At 45.6% G+C, this 25,211-nt stretch overlaps 1 protein-coding gene across 1 annotated transcript; it reads left to right on the top strand.

The window, feature by feature from the left end:
- Positions 1-1,159: 1,159 nt before the first annotated feature.
- LOC120701036 (malonyl-CoA decarboxylase, mitochondrial-like) lies at positions 1,160-2,313 on the top strand. Its single transcript, XM_039985208.1, has 5 exons — positions 1,160-1,266; positions 1,563-1,621; positions 1,700-1,777; positions 1,885-1,968; positions 2,176-2,313. Exons 2-5 carry the CDS (start codon positions 1,604-1,606, stop codon positions 2,311-2,313), a joined length of 318 nt encoding a protein of 105 aa, XP_039841142.1. The 5' UTR covers positions 1,160-1,266; positions 1,563-1,603.
- The last annotated feature ends 22,898 nt before the right edge of the window (positions 2,314-25,211 follow it).

The raw sequence follows: 25,211 nt of genomic DNA, 5'->3' as shown, positions 1-25,211 counted from the left end.
GCCGGAATTAGCTCGCTTTGTGCGGCTGGTGATGGCGGATCCTGTGCGGCTGGTGATGGTGGATCCATGCTGGGGTCCCGTGCAGGCGGTGGAGAAGGTGGGCCAACACTAGGATTCCTGTCAGCTGGCGTTGGTGATCTTTTGCCTTGAGCACCGAGCGGCATCTGTGGCTGCTTGCACCAATCTTATGTCGCGCTTTGGCCACGCGATCCATGTGTGTACGGCATGTTGTAGTTCTGTTTCTTCAGGACCTATAGGGATCGAGAGGTCCATGTCTTCCCAGCGTTCTTCGGTAATTCGGTCAACAAAGACTCTGGCGAATCCTTCAGGAATCGGCTGGCAATGTATTGTCCCGCCTTCTTCTTGGACTTCCATATAACCCTCAGCACAAACTTTGAGCTTTTTCCCATAAAGAACCAGAAGCTCACATTGGGTCCTAACTTCCACATAACCCTCAGCACAAACGAATGAGCTCGTGCATTAAGTCGTCCTGGAAGTCCGTACGATCCATTTCCACTACCTGAAACAATAAAATAAATATTTACTTTTCTCGACGACAGAGAGCTGATGGGACAAAATTTTAGGGACAAATGGGCACAGTCTTTTGTTGATGATGTGGCCTAGAAGGCCTACACTGAATAATGGGCACAGTATATTTTAGGTGCATCATAGGAAATTAGTGTTGCATATTTCCACAGGACGGGGCAGCTAAGGCATGAACGGTGAAAACCGATGGTATGTAGGTGCGAGAAAAACTTCTTAGCGGCACACAGGTACAGACCTGGCAAAACATATTAAAGAAAGCATTTTTAAAGCGTGGTAAACAAAGTAGAATGAAAGCAAAATTTAATTGGTTCACACTTCACAATACTCGAGCAGCTGAAATATTATGTACATAGTGAACCTGATCAACATTCAATAATCAAGTACAATCAAGCCAGATAATGGCTGCACTTCGTATTACCAAATGGAAAAAAGATGAACTGCAACAGTACACCCATATTAATACATTCTGCACATACTTTAAGCTCAAGCCAACTAGTGTTCAATTCACCTCATAGGAAAATCACTGAAATTACCAAGTTTGTGGCCGACTCCCTGTTGAATTTTGATTTGGTGCATCCTGAATTGTTAGTTTGGTGTTCCAACTAATGCTTTTGTCTCCATTTATTTAGGCAGTGCACCCAATCAGGAATCTGATAGGCTTGAAGAGAAGATTGGGTGTAGGCCGCCGTTGCTTTGGCTACTTCCATCCAGCAATACCAGGTCAGATTGACTCTTTACTTGCTATTGTGACTTTCAGCTTGCTGCACTTCTAGAGTATTACTGCCTACTTTGATGCTGCAGCCGAATCTAGCTTTTCAAGTTCCAAATAACTCTGCAAGCGTGCCTAGTCAGTTGTGTGTATCTAGTTTTGTACCATAAGGGTGAAAGAAATGTATGACACCAATTATATAGTAGTTGTGAAGACGTTAAGTGCAGCAATTAGCTATTTGCTGGATGACTTTTCCTAAATTGCAGTTACTTTCTCTGAGTGCTTTTGTTGCCTTTATTAACATTAGGGGAGCCCCTGATTTTCATCGAAGTTGCTTTACACAAAGATATGGCTGCATCTATACAGGTATTAAACTGTCATAGCTGTATTTGGCTAAATTAGTATTCCTCTTCGCCACACCTTATGTTTATTGTGTCATACAAGGAGGTCTTGTGGGATGAACCCCCGACTCCTGAATCTGAAGCCAGCTGTGCACTGTTTTATTCAATATCGTCTACCCAGGTAAACAAAGTTGCTAAAAATAACAAATTTAGTTCCATGATGGGCACTAGTGTAGCCACAAACTGGTGCCTAGACGTCTAGAACTGATCATCCATTAATATTGCCAGCCTGGCTTATCAGGTATTAATCTGGGGAAGTTTCTTCTCAAGCGTGTGATTGATATGTTGAGAAGAGATATGCCTTCAGTACAGGTAACACTTCAAATATGTATCGACTGATCATCACTATTATATGCACATCTTTGTTCTTATTTTCATCCTGTACCGATCACTACGAATGAAATAGCTTTGTGCAGTGCATACAGTTTCTTCACCAGACTTACTAAGCTCATGTCAAGCTGTAGCTACGTTTACAGATACACCAAACATCATATACTTCTTTTTTTATGCTTCATGCAGATTTTTGCAACACTGAGCCCAATCACTGGTTTCATGCAATGGCTTCGTGCAAAACTGGCCTCCCAAATAAAATTAGCCGAGACGGAATCGCAAGAGGGGAATTCATTAGAAGGAGCTAGCTCTACTTTCAATATATAGTTCTTGTTTTATACTCTCTCCACTTTCAATATATGGAAATTAGGACAGGCTAATTTGTTTTAAAAAATAAAGCAACTATCTTGTCCGAAATGTCAAATATCTAGATATGCAAGCTAATTAGTTAAAAATGAACTAACCAGCTTGTCCTAAAATTCATATATTTGAAAGTTGAAACCTGTTTTCTGAATTTTTATATTTAAAAAAATAGAAAGAGGGTAAAAGTCTGAAAATTGCTTCATAATGATCATCTGTATTGTTACTATCACTGCAGTGAACAAACTCATGGGAAACAAGGAATTGAACTATTGCAAGATATACTGAAAACAAGTCAGTGGGTAAAATCAGAAAAATCAGAATTTGGTTTGCAGAAAGCTATAGATGTCACTTTTGAATTTAAAGGGAGGTGACACATCGAGCCATTGAACACTTGATTGGGATCGGACTATTATTATGTATGTCTTGGTTCATGTTGTAGGGTAATTGATGCAATCAGTATTATTGCTTTCTATAGCTTGATTTTTCTTTATGGAAATATGTTAACGGAAAATAGTTTGTATTTGTGAACAAACTTGATTATGATCCCTAGCAATTATATGAAAATTCAGATGAACCTTGGCCAGGGCGTCGATGGGGACGAGGAGGGGCGGCAGCGCGGACTGGACGAGGTCGAGGAGGCGCGCGGCCGCAGGGCCTGGACGACGACGAGGTGCGCGGCGGCGCGGGCCCAAGGATGGCAAGGTCGAGGCGGCGCAGGGGCAGCTGGCCGGCCGGGCACGGTGGCGATGAGGTCGGGGAGCCGGCGTGGAGGGGGACGCGAGGACGACCTCGAGGAGCCGGGGCGGCGGGGGCAGGCGTCGTGTCGGGGAGGCCGCCGGGGACGAGGCGCCGGGACGACGGACGACCGGGGCGGCGCGGGCACGCGAGGACGAGGATGACTGCACGCAAGGTCTGGGAGGCGGCCGGGACGGCGGCGAGGACGAGCCGAGGGCGGCGGCGGCGCTAGGCACGTTGATCTGAAGAAATAACCAAGTGTGGGTGACAGGGCTCTGTTTAAGGGGCAGAGCAGCACGTTAGTGCCGGCTGACCATTCCAGCCGGCACTAACCTGACCCCGTGATGTCAGATGGTGCAGGTTAGTGCCGGTTGGAAAGATCAGCCGGCACTAACGTTCTACAGTTAGTGCCGGCTAGATTTACCAGCCGGCACTAACATGTTCCCATCTGGCGCGAAACCAAAATTGCCCGCGCCGATTCCATTTTACCCTAATTTTTTAATATTTACAATAATATAACAAAAATTTATTCATAATAGGCTTAATAATTAGAATATTATAATAAAAATTGATATCTTAATTTTTTTAGCATATTGTTAATTATATCTACACACTAATAATAGTAATCGAAGTAATTTAACGAATATGCAACCATTATCAATTATGTGTAGCTTATAGGGTTTATATGTGTATATGTTTCTTTAATTCGTAATAAATCGAAAACGTTTCATTTTGATCCGTGCAAAAATATTCAAAAAACTTTTCAATAGTAGACTATACAATGATGCAATCAATTCGCATATTACTTGATTATTTGTTTGTAATTTAATGTTTCAATTTTTCTAGTAATGCAAAATTAGGGAGCGTAAAAAATATTTATACCATGCAAAAATATAATATTATCTGAACATGATATTGTGTCATAATTGGACAAATAGTATCGAGAATTGAGATAAATACGATGCGCTGCGTTACATTACATCACTGATTCAGAGAATTCAATTAATATATAACTTATATAAAACTACTACTCATTATCATTATCTACTGGAACATTGATAATCTTCCTTTTGATGAAAGTGCCTTGAGCGTGATCATGGCGTAAGTAAGGTGTGTCCTCTTTGGATAAGAGGATGCTAGGGTCAATGTCAACTGAGAATGGAGGAAGGTCATCAATCTGGTCGTAATCTTCCGAATTGTCCGAAATATCCTCAACTCCAACAACTTTTCTTTTTCCTGGAAGAACTATGTGCTGTTTCGGCTCATTTCCAGCCTTGTCTGCTTCAGGCGTCTTATCCGACTTCTTCTTCGGTTTGCTCGACATGTCTTTCACATAGAACACTTGTGTCACATCCTTGGCTAGAACGAATGGTTCATCTTTATATCCAATCTTTTTAAAATCGACTATGGTCATCCCATACCGGTCCTTCGTTACGCCTCCTCCAGCCACCCATTCGCAACGAAATAGAGGGACAACTATGGGTCCATATTCAAGTTCCCATATCTCCTCTATGACACCATAGTAGTTATTCTTTTCTCCATTACTGTTTACTATACACATACGGACACCACTGTTTTGGTTGGTGCTTTTTTTGTCTTGAGCTCTCATGTAAAATGTATACCCATTGATTTCGTACCCTTGGTATTGCTGGACAGTGATTGATGGTCCCCTAGCCATCCATTGAAGTTCCTGATCAACTGTGTTGTTGCCCAATAATTTTGGTCTGAACCAGCCGTCAAAATTTTTTATATGTTGGCGTGTAATCCAAGCAAGATTCTTCTGTGGATTTTCGGACCGTATAATATTCATGTGCTCGTCAATATATGGAGCCACCTTGGATGAATTCTGAAGAACCGTGAAGTTCGCTTGGCTGAATTCACTACAAGGGATGTTCACATTACATTCCTTTCCTAGTGTGCCTTTTTCCTTTAGTCGCCCCTCATGGTGTGACACGGGGAGCCCAATTGGATTGAGATCAGGAAGATAGTCAACGCAAAACTCAATGACCTCCTCTGTTCCATAGCCCTTAGCAATGCATCCTTTTGGGCGAGAACGTTTACACACGTACTTCTTCAATACTGCCATGAACCACTCGAAAGGGAACATATTGTGTAGAAAAACAGGACCCAGGATAGTTATTTCTATCACAATATGAACTAGAAGGTGTGTCATAATGTTGAAGAAGGAAGGTGGGAAGACCATCTCGTAGCTGACAAGACATTCGACAATATCTTTCTGCAGCTTTATTAGATTATTTGGATTAATTGCTTTCTGCGAAATTTCATTCATGAACGCACAAAGTTTTACAACTGCCAATCTCACATTTTCCAGTAGAACACCCCTCAGTATAACCGGAAGTAATTGTGTCATCAGGACGTGGCAGTCATGGGACTTCAAGTTTTGGATTTTCTTCTCTTTCACATTTATTATGCCCTTTATATTTGAGGAGTACCCAGACGGGACCTTGATACTGTTCAAGCAATCGAACATAATTTCCTTCTCCTCTTTGCTCAGATTATAGCTGGCAGGTTTTAAATAGTGGTGTCCTTTGTCTCTCTTCTCGGGTTGCAAGCCTTGTCGTCCAGCTAGCTGCTGCATGTCGCGCCTTGCTTCTAATGTGTCTTTTGACTTACCATACACTCCCAAGAAGCCTAGTAGGTTCATGCAAAGATTCTTCGACAGATGCATCACATCAATTGCGTTGCGAACCTGTAAGACTTGCCAATAAGGTAGGTTCCACAATATAGACTTCTTCTTCCACATTGGAACATGTCCCTGGTCATCCTTGGGAACAGGTTGGCTACCGGGACCCTTTCCAAATACTACCTTCACATCCTTGATCATCGAGAACACACGCTTTCCGTTACGGAACAGAGGCTTAGGACGAGTTTCCGGCTCTCCTTTGAAATGCTTCTCTTTGGTTCTTAAGGGGTGATCGGTAGGAAGGAATCGGCGATGGCCCATGTACACACACTTCTTACAGTGTTTCAAATAAATGCTATCGGTTTCATCATAACAGTGGGTACAGGCCATGTATCCCATGTTCGACTATCCCGAAAGTTTTGCAAGCGCAGGCCAATCATTGATGCATACAAAAAGTAAAGCTCGGAGGTTGAAGGACTCCTGTTTATACTCATCCCACACACGTACACCTTCTTCTTTCCAGAGCAATAAGAGATCATCCATCAAGGGTTGCAGGAACACATCAATATCGTTGCCAGGTTCTTTTGGCCCTTCTATAAGCACCGTCATCATGATGAACTTACGCTTCAGGCACAACCAAGGAGGAAGGTTGAACATATATAGGGTCACAGGCCATATACTATGAGCGCTGCCAAACTCACCATACGGATTCATTCCATCCGCACTTAGAGCAAATCTTATATTCCTTGGGTCGTTGTCAAATTGATGATACTCTCGGTTCAGGTTTCTCCACTGGGACCCATCTGCTGGGTGTCTGATCATGTGATCCTCCTTACGGTCTTCTTTGTGCCACCGCATCAACTTAGCATTATTCTTGTTTTTGAAAAAGCGCTTCAGACGTGGTATTATAGGGAAGTACCACACCAACTTTGCGGGAACTCTCTTCTTTACCGGCTGCCCATCAACATCACCTGGATCATCTCGCCTGATCTTATACCGCAATGCGCTGCAAACAGGACAAGCTTCCAAGTTCTCGTATTCGCCGCGATACAGAATGCAGTCGTTAGGACATGCGTGAATCTTCTGCACATCCAATCCAAGAGGGCAAACCATCTTTTTAGCTTCGTATGTTGTTGACGGCAATTCATTACCCTCAGGAAGCATGTTCTTTACAATCTTTAATAGCTCACCAAATCCCTTATCGGTGACACCATTAGTTGCCTTCCATTTCAGCATATCCAGCGTGGTACCCAACTTCTTCTGCTCCGGTTTGCAACTAGGGAACAACGGCCTTTTGTGATCCTCCAATATCTTCTCGAACTTTAATGCCTCCTTTTCAGTCTCACTGTCTTTCTGTGCATCAAGCAACGCCTGACCTAGCTCTTCAGGTGGTTCTTCTTGTGCAATATTTGCTTCATCCTCGTCCATTGGATCATCTTGAAAGCCACCTGCTTCATGAACCCATGCCCAATCTGGAAGATTGTTATCACCATCTTCATTATCTTCCATCATAACTCCAACTTCGCCGTGCTTGGTCCAAAGGCTATAGTTACTCATGAAACCATTCAAGGCCAGGTGATTCCATAGAGTATCTCTTTACCGGAATTCCTTTTTATTTTCGCAAACACTGCATGGACAACACATTAAACCCTTTGGAGACCTATTTGCCATTGCCGCCTTGAGAAAAGAATCTAAACCCTAAATCCACGCCGAGGTGCTACGGCTTCCGTGCATCCATTGCCGTTCCATCTATAATTAATTACCGTATAAAAACAAAAATCAATTCTACATATCTCAAATTGGGATAATTGTCGCTAAAAGAATGAACACAAATAAATGTAGATGAAAAAATAAATTAGAAGTCCACCCCTAGGAAGTTAACTGCTGCAGGAACAGAGATATGATTGACATGTATAGTCTATTTCATTTTAATTCAGCTTATTGCAACAGAGTGAAATTGTAATTTTCACTGGCTTGCTTTCTAATACTAGAAAATTCTTAGTCTTCCTGATTTTCGTAAGGCACAGGCGAAGTTAAACTCATGATCTCAATGTCGTGGATATACTTAACCTAGACTTATTCATATTGCTCTAAACACTATATTTCAATATCTTAGGTGCCGTCAGTATACACTGTAGCAGAAGTTTGTACGGAAATTAGGAGAGTCAAGTTGACAAATAAATGCCTTCTACTGTTCAACAGAAATAGTTCGTATAAGTTTTTATCAGACAAGCAGATGAGAACCAATTGCCATTCGTCGTTTCAGAAAGAATTACAATTAAAAATTTAAACAACAGCCTTAACCAATATATTTTATTATAATTTGATGTCTGTTTGGACCTTTATTTTTAGAAACAACTATATTTTGTTGATTCACTTTTAAAATTGAGGTCTTTTACGGTGTACAATACCACCACTTAGTCGCATATTGTATAGAGAAGATCTAACCCTTTGTTAGTAAGGGTAATCTAGTAATTAATACCTAATTATAATTGAGTGACAATTCAACTATAAATGTGTCCTCGTGAAATAATTCAAAAAAATTACTCTAAATGTGTTATAGTCAAACTATCTAGTAAACCTTCTCTAAAAAGTAACAAATCAATTCTACTTTGCTCAAATTAATGAACAAATCGAAAAATTATGCTCATTTTTCCTCAACCTTAAAATCACTATTTTCTTTATCTAGAATGCATGAAACGAAAAAATAAACACCGTGAAAGAAGAGTGGAAGAAGATACTAATTTTTGGTGTACTTGAATGGGTGAAATCCACACAAATTTTAGGGAAAATGGGCACCAACTCCCCTCTAAAATGCCATGGGAGAGAGGAGGAGCTCGGCCAAAATGGTTGGGTCGGGCTAGGGGAAGAAGACGCGGGGATATATACAGGGCAACTTAGTGCCGGCCAATAGGTCTAGCCGGCACAAAGTGGCACCGTTTAGTGCCGGCTAGAGATATTGGTCGGCACTAAGTTGCCCCGTGCCAGGTTAGTGCCGGCTAGAATATCTGGCCGGCACTAACCTGGCTTCTGAACGTTGTGGCTGCTGTGACGACCGTTGGGGGATGGCACGTTAGTGCCAGCTGGTATTTATAGCCAGCACTAACATGCCCGCCGGATCCTGTTCAGGCACGTTAGTGCCGGCTCTTTGTTGACCGGCACTAACATGCTGGTACGAATGTGGCTTTCTCTAGTAGTGATAGGAAATCAATGGTTGCTTGGATACCGATACAAGCGGAGTGGGTTTCTCCACCAGTGTCTCCAGTGTCTTCTATTACCGCACAGCCATGTGGTATGGGTCCACTAGATGTGTGACCAGAAGAACTGGATCGGCCTAGTAGTGGGGCCCACTACCTTCGGTCAGTACACCAAACAGTCGGCGCGGAGCTGAACACTGGTAGGTCCGGTCGTGCCCATCACCAATAGAGCGCGGGTTGTAAAAAAACTGGATGCTCAATGAAAATGGTAAAACTTCAATGATGGGCAACTGGTTTGGTTTGAGAATCTGTAATCTCAAGCTTGATCTCTTCCGGCTTAGGCCTCAGGCTAGCTAGTTAGGAATGGGAGCAATGATATGAACATACTGCTCTGCAACAACACGAATTCATCTAGCAAGGTGCACTTGTTGCATGCACTCAGTTTGACACATTGACTGACGAATCTGCATTGTCATCTCCCACCCACCAGGCCACCAACCACACCTTCAGTTATCCTATATTTTTTTGGATTTCCCACGTCCCATTTTATTCCTTGGCTGGCTCTTTAGAACATCATCTTCGCGCAGCCGTCTTCTCAGGTTTCATGATGCTAGTATATATCACATCAAGCGCACTGCCTAGTGCCAGTAACACATAAACACAAATATCTCTGCCAGCTGAGGCCTTGGTAGGAATCAGAGAAATCAGCAAGTTAAACAACACTTGGTAGCAGATGCGCTCGCGCCACCGTCGATGTTGCACGAGTGACCACTGAATGGGTTCTCTTCAGATCACCCAGCCAAATTTGGCACATGCCAAGACCAACCGGTCAGACCGGTCGGGTCGACAGGTAAGACAATCTCCTCTGTGCAGTCCGAGTAGAGTTAGGGTTTTGGTAAAGAGTTCTTTTGTAATCATACTCGTGAAGGGGTACATCTTTCTCGGCCTATAAATATAGAAAGGCTAAGGCCGATTGAGGTTATTCTCAATCGAATCAATCAAAATATCACATTACTTTTTGTCTCTCAAACCTTAGCCTTTTCCAAACCCTAATTGCTTTCTTCGCTCGTTTCAATGGTGTTCGAAGACGTTCTGAGTGGCCTGTCGATCTCAGAGCAACTCTAGCTCCACGAGCACTGACGGGGTCCCTCCCGAGCTCGCCGTTCTAGGCTTTTGTGAAGCCCTGCCTGCACCGGTCAGACCGGTCTACCCGGGGTTTTGCTGGTGTTGATCGTTTTGACGATCGTCGCGCGTTCTAGCGCATTTGAGTGTGTTTTGGCGCGATTCTGTGTCGACACACCCTCAACTCATCCTCTACATGGCGATCCAGATAACTGAAGCACCGTCCGCCCCTACAAATCCTTGTCTAGAAAATCAAAAAAGTTCAAAAAAATTGAAAACAGCAAAAGAAAAAAGAAAAAAATTATCCTAGCCAACCAACCTCTAACCCTGTAGTGTCGAGCTATAATTTTTTTGACGCTAAACACAATTGCATCACCTGGGATTCGAACAGCTGACCTCTTGCCTCGCGTGTACCTTCCTTACCACTACACTACACAAGCACTTGTGCCTCTGTGAGGTATGCTATTCTTTTATATTAACTCAGAAATTGATTTGTAGGGGCAGGTGATGCCATCACCCGCCCCTAAAAATCATTTATAGGGGCAGGTGGTGCCACCACCCGCCCCAAAAAATAGTTTTCTATTTTATCCAAAAAATTATTTAATTGTTTACATATAGCAAATAAAATTAAAAAAATTTGAAACTTTTACACTATGGTTATTGTGAACTATAGAAATAAAAAAATATACCAAGTATATTTCAGTGTATATAAAGGTTAAGATTGTGAAAACCTCGAAGTATGACTTGAGTTATATGAGATACTATATAGTTATAGATATTAAAGAACTTATACTAATTTTTTGGACCATTAGATGACCTCAAATGAAAAAGTTATCAACTACAAAGTTTTAGGTCTCGTCATTCTCTATAATTTTTATATAAAGTTTGACTTCATCCGAGATCATATAAAAAAGTTATGAATTTTTTTTGTATGGAACCATTTATAGGGGCGGGCTATGCCATCACCCGCCCCTAAAAATGCATTTGTAGGAACGGGGGAGGCCATGACCCGCCCCTACAAATGCCACAATTTTTAGGGGCAGTTCATGGAGTCACCCGCCCCTAAAAATGCTCTTTTTAGAGGTGGGTGATGCCATGAACCGTCCCTGAAAATGACGCTCATTTTTAGGGGCGGGTGAGGGGGTGACCTGCCCCTAAAAATATTTTTCTAGAGGCGGGTCGGATGCTACAGTAATCCCGCTCTATTTATAGCAATGGTTGACATTTTGGTCTGCTCCTAAAAAATTTGGGACGTTCCTACAAATCGTTTTTGTAGTAGTGGATGTCTTTCCACCAAATGTTATGACAACTCGTGCATTATTATCTATTTTGTTTCGTTTAATTGCTTATAACTTGGGTAATAAGCCCGCTTTGTTCCAACTATTTTATATATAATCAGTAGGGGTTTACCCCTCCTGTTTTTTCAAAAAAAAAAAGCCGTACCGTCGTATTGAGTTAGACTTGTAAAGAGCAATATGTATAGATCGATTCATCAACTGGACCTAAATCAAAATTGCTGCTCGATCCATAATTGTAAATTCTACCTTTATTTATTTTGATCTCTGTGGTGCAAGGAGCTGTACTATTGAAATTTGTTTGCACGCGGTTGTACTGTTGCAAGATCAGAACCATTAGGTTGATAAAAATTTATTAAATTTGGATTAGATTACTGCATACAGTAAGCTTGACTATGAATATGTGATTCTTGTCTGCTCCAGTTCAATTGCTTTGCAAACACATGTTCCGTGTGATCCTACTGGCCACAGTCATCAGCAAGCATCTTGTAAACAAACCACTGCTAAACATGCTCCCTTTCACATTCGCATGCTTAATTGATGATTGTGCATTGTTATCCTAAATGTTCTTATGTGCGGTAATTGAACGCCAACCATTGGGCACCAGTCCTTGGATATACTGAACCATACAAGTTTCATGGGTTTTTCCACTAGCACTATTTCCAGTGGGATGGCTTTCATTGTGGTCACAGCTACTTCTGACTCTTCCTCGTAGGGTCACGTTTTGTGTTGCGGGTAAAATCTTATATGGCTAGTGAAGCTGTGCTGAAGTTTTGCATGGGATGTTGTTCATTCTATAGAACATTTAGGATAACATGTGGCAACTTGCATATACCATGGCATTAGCGTATAACCTTGAAGAGCAACGTATATAGTTCATTCTGCTTACCGGACCTAAAATTAATATACTCCATTAATTGTAAAATCTACTTTTTTATAAACATTCTACTTAGTTGTACCCATTCCATTCACCAGCATGCTAATAAAATTTGCAACGAGCTGCAGAATACGTTGATAAACGGACATTATTTTACATAGATTTGTCAGCTTTGTTTCACTTTACTTTTTTATTTTTGCGGGAGCTCCAACTCCATATATATACATATATATATAGAAAACACACACACACAGAATTTTCCTATATATATATATATATATATATATATATATTAATGTTACTCAATCATATATCTAGCTAGGAATAAGAGGAATCAGCAAGTTATCCGGCACATTGTCACGGCCAGTTTTGAAGGAAAAACCGAGCAAATAATCATATGTGCGCCAGAATCAAATTACACACATATGACGACAATAGTGAATAACAGAAGCAATGTCATAAAGTACCGAAGTTAAATTTATTACAAACCAAGCCGAAAGTCATAAATATAAATAAATAAGCGTTTCAGTTCGCATTTATTCTAGCAGCGGATACTCCAACTCCCCAGGTAGCTGACTGGGGGAAATGTACGCCTAGAAGTTCTGAATATCCTCTTGGCACTCCTCAAACTGATCTTGCTCTGGATGATGTGGTAATAGCAAGGGTGAGCACATATCGTACTCAGTAAATATATTGGAAAAGTAAATGTCATGCAAGGCTTATGACAAGGAATAAAAGCTGGCTGAGCAAAGCATTAAGCATTTTAATTGAGTCATTAGTAACTATTTAGTAAACATATATGAACCAACCCACATTAATAAAAGAAGTAGTAAAACTGAAATAAACAAGTAACTTGGAACAAATAAACAGTTGAATTAACCATAGTGATTTCCATTAAGTTGAACATGTGAGGGTCCGAGCCGCTTTTGACCGTGAGCACGGCTGATATATCAATTTTCACTCTGCAGAGGTTGCACACTTTACCCACAAGTCGTGTCTCCCTTTGTGCCCGAGTTTGCAAGGCCCTTAAACACTTCCTTTGGTGAGTGGCAGGGATTCGCTACGAGGCCTTTACAAAGACTTTCCAAACCCGTAGTAGCCCGCTAAGGTTTCAGCAGCTGCGTGGATGATCCTCCCCCAAGGCATGACCAATTCCCAAAACATAGAACGCACCCTTGGCAGGCAGCGATCACCCCATCACAGCCCCCCCAATGCGCCTTTCGATCAGCTACTACAAGCTAGAGTCATCTAATTAATCAGCCAAGACCAGAGCCATGTAGTCCTTGTGGTTGTGCTGTTTTCCCAGGTGGTAGCTCCATGATTGATTTTAATCAAGTTCACAAATATGATATTGTTCCAAGGAATATGTATAAAGAAGTATTGTAGAAACTACCCATAACCAATGTTCAGCAGCTAAGCATACTACCCAAAAGACTTTTATAACAAACACCCGGCTAATGAAGGACAAGAATCATCAATAATGGTATATAGGTAGTCCCCCACAATATTAATGCATGCAAGCTTATTTAAGTGTTATTGGGACCAAGAATGATCAAGGAATATACTTGCCTTGCTCAGTCTCTTGCTGCTAGTCGAAGTCTTCAAAGTCTTGCTCTTGGAAGTTCTCGAACGGCTCCTCGTCTACACGTCACGAACACGCCAAGCAATACAAGTACATACAAGCAAACAATAGAAACGAATTAAAACAGTACACCAAACATAGAAAAATAGAGGTAAAACACTTAAAAACTAATTCTACACGTTGCAATGATCGTAACGGTACCAAGAATGCTAAAAACGGAGCTAAAACGGTAAAGATACGCTAAAAACAATGTTGCAGGGACTTGTTCGCCAGAAAAACTACTAAACTGGGCTAAACAAAAAGAAAATAGGGCTAAAATGTGATTATTTTGAATAGCAGACGGACAGCGGGTTGAATTTGGAAAATGCCAAGGGGTTTTCTGCAAAAAGACCAAGGTTGACCGGCGGATGGGGAATTGACTTGAGTTAGATCTCTCCTGCGCCGTCGGATGAAGATCGAACGGTTGGGATCGCGTCCGGCGGCGCCGCCGCCATGGGTGCGGCGAGGGCTCGCCGGAGCAGCACCGTTATGGTGCCACGGCGCACCAAAAATTGCGCCAAGGGTTCCTGGGGCACGAGCGCGATGCGGGGAACTCAACTGAGGGTTTAGGAGGCTCGGAGATGCGCCGGTGATGGCCGGCGGCGGTCCTCCGGCGAGGCCGTGTGTGAGCTACGGCGCGCGGGAAAACACCGTGAGGGAGGGGAAACAAATGAGAAGCTCACTGCAAAGCTTACCACGGGATCAAAAGCGGCCGGAGAGCTCCGATGGGGCGGATCGACAGCGGCGTGCGGCGGAGCAGAGCCTGGGCAACGGCGCACATGCACGCGGAGTGAATCTAGGGAAAGGGACAGGTGGTGTGAGTGATGGGGCCCGGTTGCGCAGGGATTAAAGGGGCGCGGGGTGCACGTCGAGGCCGAGTCGGGCCCCTGGGCGTCCGTGCCCGTGGGCCCATGCGGGGCGGCACGAGACCGAGCCGATCTCGGCGTGTGGGACGGGATGACGGGTGGGGCCGCCCTGTCAGTGGAAGAAAGGGAGGGAAAAAGGAAAGGACTGGGTGGGCCGGAAGTGAGTCAAGGAAAAAGGAGCGGGCCGTGCAGGGGAAGAAAGGGCCGGCGACCCAGATAGGAAAAGAAAATGAAGAAAAGGAGAAAAAGAGAAAGGGAAAAGGAGAAAAAGAGAAAGGGAAAAGGAGAAAAAGAGTTTTTCCCCAGAAAATTAGATAAATGCATAGAAAATAGAAGGAAGGCTCAGAAAATTCCAGAAAATTTCTGAGAGACTTAGAAACTCGAGCACAATCAAACAAAAATGAAATATGCACCAGCATGAATGCAACAAAACAAATTAAAGCCTAAGGTGAGTTTTCCGAAGTGCAAAAATAATTCTTTTGAAGCTAGAAAAATTGTGAAACTATGCTAGACTCTTCTAAAGCAAAAACTAGGGTGTTACACACATATCATTCCCAGCATTCTTTGTCCTCCTCTCAGCTTATTACTACATCGTACCAGTAGGCAACAACCATAGTTTCTAGAAGCAAAAAGGTATTGCCGATTGGAGCTCACTACACCACAGTCGACAAACAGCAATGGACGAACAGTCAGTATAAGCCGCTATACCGATAGAGAGTCTGTTGGTATAAGTTTATACCGACAGATAATTAGGCGTAAATCCCGTAGGTAAAAGTGTAGAGATCTTAGCATTTATCTGATCCTGTAGGACCGAGAAAGGCGACCAGAGGGGGTGTGAATGGGAGCCGATCAAAAATTCTTGCAAGCGAAACTTAGGCCTTGATCCCAAGTACGCACCCAATCCAAAAGTCCTAGGTGAAGTGTGGAGTAGCTATGGAGAAACTACACCAGCACAAGAAAGCCCTAGGAATCAACGTGAACAACCGCGGAGGCAAACTTGAAAAGCAGAGCAGAACATGCACGGTATATGAGCACCGGTTGAACCGACGCGTATAGGAGTGAACCCGTCGGTCTATCCGGTGTCATAGAGCTGGAAGCAGTAGGAATCAACCACCGGTTGATACGACGCACAGATTTGGAAGGTGTCGGTTCAACCGACGGCGATGCACCGGATTATCCGACAAAATCGACTTGAAACGTCGGTGCAGTTGACCAGAGAGAGCTCAAAATGATCTTAACACGCACCGGTTAAACCGACGCTCTCAAATCCAACCACCGGTGCATTTGTCCAGAGAAGCACCATGTCTAAACGTCCAGAGCACCGGTTCAACCGACGTCATTGAGTTTCTATATGCCGGTTGAACAGGCAGAGTAGCAGTAGGACAGCAATCACCGGATGAACCAATGCTCTAGGGAGAGAAGGCACCGGTGCAACCAGATGAGAAGCAGAAAACCCTAACAGTCAAGATTTCTACGCACAGGTTGAACCGACGATGTTAAGCTTGAACATCGGTTTAACCGGTGACGGGAAAAGTCCAACACGACGCAGAAAACTCTGTTTTTGCTCTCGGCTCGATCAAGACTTGACGATTCGAGGATCAAAACAAGTCCAAATCCCACAAAAATTTGCAGGCACGATCACAAAGACCTTGTGAACATACCCACCAAAGGAATCGACGATTCACTCCATAGTTTGAGAGGAATCGATGAAATCCCGAGCACGAACGGGGTTTTCTCAAAATGTGAAACTCTCAAGAACGTCGATCCTAAGGAGCTCGTGAATCCTAGAGGTTTTGCACTAGGCAAGAGGCATTGATTCAACACAAAAAGCTCTAAGAACTACTACGATCTTGTGCAACGAAGGAATTCATCACGGAAATGAAATTCAACTCAAACACGAGAAGACGAAGTATTGAATTCACAAGGAATTGAAAAGCCCAGAGGGCACAAGGAGGATAGGGCCTCCTTTCCTAATCGAATTCAATACATAGTCTCAAAAATCCATCACAAAATCTCAATCCCAGAGGAGGAAGAGAAAAGAACAGAGAGGGAAGGAGAGAGGCGACGGGCGCAGAGCAGAGAGGGCACTGTCCTGTGTCTTGTGCACCAGCCAGAGAGCCAGGGCGCTCCAACTCTGCCTCCCTTTATCCATCTGTGTGCTGCTGCCCTCCCTTTCTTTCTTCTCCTCCAAGTCTCCCTCTAAATACTAGAATACCCCTAAGTGCTGAAATTAAACTAGAAAGCCCTTAGGGGCAAAACCAGAAAAGATACATTGAAGACCACCCGACAGCCCGACGCAATCGCCCTGATGTCGCCACGCGTCCTTCTGGAATCTTCTATGGGGGCAGTTTTGGGAAAACTGCCGAAACCGAGTTCGGGGGCGGTTTTGGAGGAACCGCCAAACCTTCCCGCGCAATGTTTCCGGCACACCCGCCAAGACCGATGTCGCCACGTGTCCGACCTCCCGCCAGAACCCTAGCGCCTTCGTCATCCAGACGCCATCGCCATCTCTCTCCGACTTGGCCGACGTCGACGCATCCCAGCCGTTGGTTTTTCCCGAGCTACCAACAAACTCCACGCCGTCCCGCCTTGGAGCCAGGAGTGGATCACAACACGGCCCAGCAGTGGCCCAAGCATCTGGGCCGCCCTTCTCCACCGCACGGTCGTCCGGTCGGGCCTCCAACGCCACCGCAAGTTCTCCCGCCTCCGCATGGTCGTCGAGCTCCCTGCCACCGCAACGCCGCTGCATGGTGCATCGGCACGTGCCTCGCTCTTGTCCAAACCATCTCGCTGTCACCGCACCATCCGTGTACCTGCACACCACAGACAAAGAACCGGCGCAATCTCCACAGAGTCGCAACTACACATAGTTAGTCCACTCCACGTGTTGGCAATCACTCATCACACCAAGGAGCAGGCCTCCACTGCCTCTCAATCTCCCCCTTGATGAGTGCATTGTCAACACCACACCCCACACGGGCACTGGTGAAGGAAAAAGATAACCGAAAAAGAAATGGAAAACAAAGAGAGCTAACTCAAGTGATCAACAGCGAATGAAAGCCAGAAAGGATCACTTGAAGATAGCAAAGCCAAAAGAGTCAGCCCCCAAGACAAGGGCAACGGCTCGATGCACTGACTCCAAAACATGCTTGACCCCTCAAGAAAGAGGCAAGGCTCAACACAGCCAAGCATGTGCAAAGCTGGTCCCTCCAGAAAGAGGCAAGGCTCAACACAACCAGCAAAGAGCATGAAAAGGCTCAAAAACTCCCCCTGAAATGCAGCTCCCCCTCACTATGCAACTCTCTCTCGATGTGTGCACACTCAAAGACTAGAACTCTCCACAATCTCTCCGCCTAAGGTATCAGAGACACCAAACTCTCCCCCTTAGACCAAACACCAATCTCTCCCCCTTGTTGACAAGGCACACATCAAGGTACCTCCCCCTGTCTAGATGCTCCCCCTGGAAATATGCCATGAAGTGCAATGCATGCGTGCCTAAAGAGCTTCCAGGTACAGAACAAGAGCATTTGCAAGGGTCGAAACAGCACAACATATGAGGGTGCATATACAAAGACAATGCATGGAGAAGCTCATAAGAATATATCTATACTGATCATGAGCAAGCATTTGTCATTTGTAAAAGAAAAAGCATCACCAGAAAGGAACTAGCATACTAGAAGGTAAACAAGCATGCTAGTGCTAGCAAGAACATACAAGTGAGCTATCCAAAGCATATCACAGCAACTGCCACTCAACCAACTGAAAACTCTTAATTTCTCAACAAGAAGAAGTGGTGCCAGGGGTTGAAAACTTGCAAGTGCTTAACTTAGCGAATGTGCCAAGCCTAGGTCATGGACCATCAGAAGCTTAAGACAACACTCTCAGTCATTCACAGCCTTATCCAATTTCTCCAGAGGAGCAGTCTTGGTACAAGATCAGTGGTGCAAGCAATCCCACCTGGATCTTTTCACTCAGAGCAAAGCATGATATACCAAATGTTGGACTTTTGAAATTGAATATCAATTATAACACACCAACTGTTTGAGTTTGCAAAACAATCATGGAGCAAAAGAGGGCATCTTGTTGCATATGATAGCAAAGGACCTAGCCACTAAGCATGAAACAAGATAGCATAAGCATACAAGCCTACACATGCTAGTAGTAGATCCTAAAGGTGACCATGTTTTATGATTTTCAAAGAATAAAATAGCTAAACTCAGAGCCAATATACAACATATTCAAAGGAGCTAGCTACACATGGTCAAAGCATATATACAACTCATAGCATAGCACAAGGCACAAGCAAATGCAGATATCATACATGAGAAGCTTAGTGCAAGTGTAATGCATATGAGCAAATGCTATGCAAAATGGTATGTACACAAAAATGCAAGAAAAAGCAAAAAGAAAGGAAAACCAATCCTAAACTACAGAAACAACTACCCAACTCAAAATGGGTAGCACACGCCAAGCTCTCCCCGCAAGCGAGCATAGGTGGCTTGTTCTAGGGGCTTAGTCAGGATGTCGGCTACTTGATTATCAGTGGATACATGGGTTAGCTCGACATCGCCCTTCTCATAGTGATCTCTCAGGAAATGGAACCTCACGTCTATATTCTTGGAGCGAGAGTGTAGGACAGGGTTCTTGGCTAAGCTTATGGCTGAGGTGCTGTCAATAAAAATAGGAACTCTACCATAGGTTATGCCATAATCACTGAGAGTGTGTCTCATCCAAAGGATCTGGGAGCAGCAACTAGCAGCAGCAATGTATTCGGCTTCTGTGGTGGAAAGAGCTACACTAGTTTGCTTGCGGGCAGACCAAGACACAAGAGAAGTTCCAAGAAACTGACAGGTGCCTGAAGTCGACTTGCGATCAATCTGACACCCACCATGATCAGCATCGGAAAAGCCAACCAACACAAGAGAAGAGGAAGAAGAGTACCAAAGGCCAAACTCAGGAGTGTAGCGGAGGTACCTGAAGATCCTCTTCACAGTGTTCCTGTGAGAAGTGCGCGGAGAAGCCTGGAACCTCGCACAGAGACAGACCGCGAATTGGATGTCGGGTCTGGTGGCCGTCAAGTACAGGAGCGAGCCGATCATGCTCCTGTACTCCTTCTGGTCCACAGCAACACCTTCAGTGTCCTCATCCAGCGCTGTAGAAGTGCCCATAGGAGTCGGCATGGGACTGAGGTCCCCGAAATCGAACTTCTTGAGCATGTCCTTGGTGTACTTGGCCTGGTGGACGAAGGTGCCATCCCGGGTTTGCTTGATGTGCAACCCGAGGAAGAACTGAAGCTCACCCATCATCGACATCTCAAACTCCCTGCTCATGTCATCAGAAAAACTAGAAACAAGAGAGTGAGATGAGCCACCAAAGATAATATCATCCACGTAAATCTGAACCAACAGAAAATCAGCGCCACGCCTGAGGAGAAACAAAGTCTTATCTACCGATCCCTTGACAAACCCATGCTTAAGCAAAAAGGCTCTCAACCTCGCATACCAGGCTCTAGGGGCTTGTTTCAGACCATACAAATCCTTCTGAAGCTTGAAGACTCGGTCTGGAAACTTGGGACTCTCAAAGCCATGAGGTTGCTTCACATAGACCTCCTCCTCTATGAACCCGTTCAAGAAGGCACTCTTCACATCCATCTGATACAGCTTGAACCCCTTCGAAGCTGCAAAGGCTAAAAAGATCCGAATGGCCTCTAAACGAGCTACAGGTGCAAAGGTCTCCTTGTAATCTATCCCCTCATGCTGGCTGTAACTCTGAGCTACTAACCTAGCCTTGTTCCTCACAACCATCCCATCCTCACCCTGTTTGTTCTTGAAAACCCATTTGGTACATATAGGGTGGCAATCTGGTGGAGGCTCTACAAGGACCCAGACTTGGTTTCGCTCAAAGTTTTCTAGCTCCCCATGCATGGCATTGACCCAGTTAGAATCAAATAAAGCGTGTCCAACATCTTTGGGCTCAAAGGTGGCTACGAAAGCAGAGTGAGCACAGAAAGCGATAGAGATAACCTTCGACCGCGTCTGAACTCCTCGGTGAAGGTCCCCAAGTATCCTCTCTGGAGGATGATCCCGCAGGGCTCGGTGGTGTACTCGCTGAGGTGAAGTCACCTCGCCACAACCCTCAGCATGGGTCCTGGAGGAAGAACCTTGAGCTGGACGTGGATCGGCCGTAGTCTGTGGGGAGCGGGCCGCCAACGTCATCAGAACTCGAATCCCCAGGAAGTCGGCCTGCAGCCAGCGCAGGGACACCACCATCACCCTCAAAGGCTTCAGGCTCATCCTCATCCTCAAAGATGTCCTGGCCAAACTCATCTTCACCTGCACACTCCACAGAAGCAGACAAGGAAGGAGTAGACTCGTCGAAGGTTACATTACAAGTTTCGACGATCCGGTTAGTCTCAAGAATAAGAACACAAGAACACGATAGCCTCTAGATTGAAGAGCATAGCCAAGAAGAATGCCATCAGAGCTCCTAGACTCGAACTTATCAAGATTTCCCTCCTTTAGAACAAAGCATCTGCAACCAAAAGCACGCAGGTGGGACACTCTGGGCTATCGACCAAACCGCAACTCATACGAAGTCTTTTTCATGAATGAGCGAAGGAAGATGCGGTTGGCAACATAGCATGCGGTGTTGATTGCCTCGGCCCAAAAACGCCTAGGAGTCCTATGCTCATCGAGCATCATCCTGGCCATCTCCACTAGGGTCCGATTTTTGCGTTCAACCACGCCATTCTGTGGAGGAACATAAGGAGAGGAGTACTGGTGATCAAGACCGAGCCCACGACAGAAGTCATCAAAACGAGCATTCTTAAATTTGGAACCATTGTCACTGCGAATAGCCCTCATGGCATGTGGAAGCTCGTTCTGAAACCTCAAGGCAAGGTCTCGAAAGTACTGAAAAGCCTCATTCTTAGTCTCCAAGAAGAAAACCCAAGAGTATCGAGAGAAGTCGTCCACGATCACAAGAATGTACCACTTCCCACCAACAGAGCGCACACGAGCAGGACCGATGGTGTCCATATGAAGAAGCTCACCTGGGTGCGATGTCATCACCTGATTCACAGGTGGGTGCGGAAGGGAAACCATCTTCCCGTGACGACATGGGTGACAGACAAGGTCCTTTTCCAACTTGAGCTTGGGCAATCCTCGGATCAGATCAAGTGAGCTGAGCCTAACCAGTAGATCAAAGCTCAAGTGACCAAGTCTCCTGTGCCACTTCCAGAGCTCAGAGGACTGACCAGTCACCAGATAGTGAGAAGTGCTAGAAGATGATCCAGAGAAGGCAATGCGAAACACACGACCAAGAGGAACAATGCTGCAAACAAAATCCCCTCTGGAATCAAGAACACGCGAGCAACCTCTCTTGAAACTCACCTCATACCCATCATCAAGAAGTTGCGAAACAGAAAGTAAATTAAAACCAAGTTTATCAACAAGAGCAACCTCTCTCAGGGTAAAGTCGTCAGAAATCCGAATAGCGCCAACTCCACGTACCTTTCCTCTGCTGTTATCCCCGAAGACGATGTACTCCTTGTCCTTCGTCGGGGTGAGGCTGGAGAACCATCTGTGACTCCCGGTCATGTGGCGCGAACAACCGGAGTCCATGAGCCATATGTTCTCCAGGCCTCCAGTGTCTTGCTCAGTAAGAGGAAAAAGAGCGAGCAAATGGCCCGACACTGGGTTAGCACAGAAGGAAGCAAACTAGTGTCGTGCCATCTGCTCGAAAGCAGGGTAAGTCTCCTCAAATGAAAACTGTGGCTGGCGACCACCACACTGAGGAAAACGTGGTGCGCCTCTGCCACCAAAGCCTCGGCCACGCTGACCACCACCGAAAGCATGGTGTGGAATGGGGCCAGTGAAACCACCACCAGGAGCGCGGTATCCACCACCGCCTCCCCATCCTCCACCTACACGACGTGGCCTGGCATCCCGCCTCTGCCCACGTCGAGCTGAAGCGTGTCCTCCTGTAGACTGGTGGAACAGCTCCGGACCTCAACCTCCGAAAGCAGAACTCTGCCAAGTGACCATCCCTTCCACACCACTCACACTAGTAAGGCTCTCTCTTGTGTGTAGGCTGTGGTGTAGGAGCTGGGGCTCTCTGAGGCACTCTGGGGGACTGAGTCCTCACCTTGGGCTTAGGAATAGGCTTACCACTAGGAGGGAGTGTATCCAGTCGGTTGTTGAGGTGGGCAGGCTTGGGAACCCACACTAGATTCTTAGGTGGAGCTCTGGGTGGCTCAGAAAGAATTCCATCCTTAACTGGTGCTGGCTTAGGAACTGGTGGAGCTGTGGAAGAAGAAGGTGCACTCACACTCGGCTCAAGCATCTCACCAATCTTGCCATAGGGTTGGACAAAGTCAGCAGGAGTGAAAGCAAAACCAACCCCAACACCGTCAGGACGCTTAAACTGCTGAACCATCATGCCCAATTGAGGCTCGCGGGCGGACACCCAACTAAGAATCTCCCAAAGGTGGGAGTTCTCCTCCTCCATCCGGGTCTTGTCCTTCCGTGCCTCCTCAAGTTCAGAGATCAGGCTTGGGCACACAGTACAATCAGCAGAGCAAGAGCTAGCGACTGCGGATTTCTCCAACTTCCTCAAAGCAGCATTCTTCTCCTTAAGCTCTTCTCTAAGCGCTGGGCACTCCTTACAAGCACCCAAGAGGGTAGGCCGGGAGTTGAGCTCGTCTAAGGCCTTCTTGCCCTCCTCGAGCTTGAGCAAGTTCTCATCATACTTGCTCCTGAGCTCGGAAAGGTCAGACATCAAACCGATGCACTGACTGCACTCATCTTGCTCCTCACAATCCTCCACAATAGGAGCAGACTGAGCAATCTCTAGAGCTAGCTTAACTTCCTTCAACTCCTGTCTCAAAGCTCTAAACTGCCTCTTAGCATCCTTAATGATCAAGTCCTGATTATCTAGAGCAGTGTAAAGATCCTCCAACTCCTCAGGAGTGTGGTGCTCAGGACGTACCCCAGAGCTTGGCTCTGGCTGAAGTACAGGCTCTGCCGTGGTGGAAGGAGTCCCATCGGTGTCGGAGTCGATGGCCATGGTGCAGAAACCGGCCGCCTTCCAAGCATGGAGGAAAATACCAGTGAAGCCATCCGTGGCCTTCTTCTTGGTGCTCCGCTTCTTCTCGCCGCGGTGGTGTGAGTCGGAGTCACTGGAGCTGGATGAGGACGATGATGTCGAACTCTGGCTGGTGGAGGAGTGATCCTCGCTCTGGGCGATGAACGCCTGCTTGCTTTTGTACTTGCTGACGTTCTTCTTCCGCTCGTGGTGCCGCTTGGAGCGTCCGCCACTCTTCTTGTGTGAGTGCCCACTCTTGTGCTTGTGGTGGTGCTCGCGGTACTCTTCCTGCCTGGAGCGGCCGTCCTCTTCCCTGGAACTCTTCTTCTTGGGACACTCAGCGGCAAAGTGGCCGGTCTTGCCGCAGTTGAAGCAGGTCTTTGCTCGTGCTTGTCTGTTGTTGAAGGCGCGCTGGAACTTGTGGATGATCAGTGCAAGCTCCTCATTTCCCACCACCTCCAGCTGCTCATCTGTCACAAACACAAGAGAAGACAAGCAGAAACCTCCAAGAGAAGGGTCAGAGTTAGCTCCAGAGTTGCCTACCAGGGCCATCGACTTGGAGGCGGAGGCATCAGCATGATTGCCTTCCATCTTAGCTCGAGAGAGCTTCTCCACCTCCGAAGCCTCGAGCTTGCTGAACAGCTCATCCACGGTGAGGGTCTCATAGCCAGCAGACTCTATGATAGTCTGGACCTTCACCTCCCAGACCTTGCGATTAAGAGCATAGAGAAGCTTCATAGCCTTCTCATGATCAGAGTAGGTATGGGTGCCCTGTGGCTGGTTCGCACGCACCTTGTTCACAATCAATTGGAAACGACTGAACATGGTGTCGATGCTCTTACCCGGCAACTGAGTAAAGTTCTCATATTCTCGCCGGTGAGTCTCATACAGCCTAGAGTTGACATGGTTGGTTCCCTCATGGAAATTGGCCAACCGTGCCCAAATCTCCCGGGCTGTGAGAAGATCGCTGACACGATCGAACTCAGGATGAGCGAGACAGGCGATAAGAGCGTTGTACGCCTTGCTATTGACCTCGTGTCTCTTGACCTGAAGTTCGGTTGTGCAGACCGCAAGGTTCACGTAGTCAGGGTCCACGCAAATCTCCCAGACTTCGGAACCTAGACTCAAGAGATAGGCACGCATAGTGAGGGGGAGCTGCATTTCAGGCAGAGTTTTTGAACTTTTTCATGCTCTTTGCTGGTTGTGTTGAGCCTAGCCTCTTTCTGGAGGGACTAGCTTTGCACATGCTTGGCTGTGTTGAGCCTTGCCTCTTTCTTGAGGGGTCAAGCATGTTTTGGAGTCAGTGCGTCGAGCCGTTGCCCTTGTCTTGGGGGCTGACTCTTTTGGCTTTGCTATCTTCAAGTGATCCTTTCTGGCTTTCATTCGCTGTTGATCGCTTGAGTTAGCTCTCTTTGTTTTCC

This window comes from Panicum virgatum, chromosome 3K, assembly GCF_016808335.1.
Source record: "Panicum virgatum strain AP13 chromosome 3K, P.virgatum_v5, whole genome shotgun sequence".
In the NCBI taxonomy this organism is placed as follows: Eukaryota; Viridiplantae; Streptophyta; class Magnoliopsida; order Poales; family Poaceae; genus Panicum; species Panicum virgatum.
The sequence above is the reverse complement of the archived record's forward strand: the minus strand, read 5'-3'. Positions and strand labels throughout refer to the sequence as shown.

Coding starts and splice junctions, on each gene's coding strand:
- LOC120701036 (XM_039985208.1), top strand. Junction 1,778..1,884: donor ATTCAATATCGTCTACCCAG/GTAAACAAAGTT, acceptor TAATATTGCCAG/CCTGGCTTATCAGGTATTAA. Junction 1,969..2,175: donor GAGATATGCCTTCAGTACAG/GTAACACTTCAA, acceptor TGCTTCATGCAG/ATTTTTGCAACACTGAGCCC.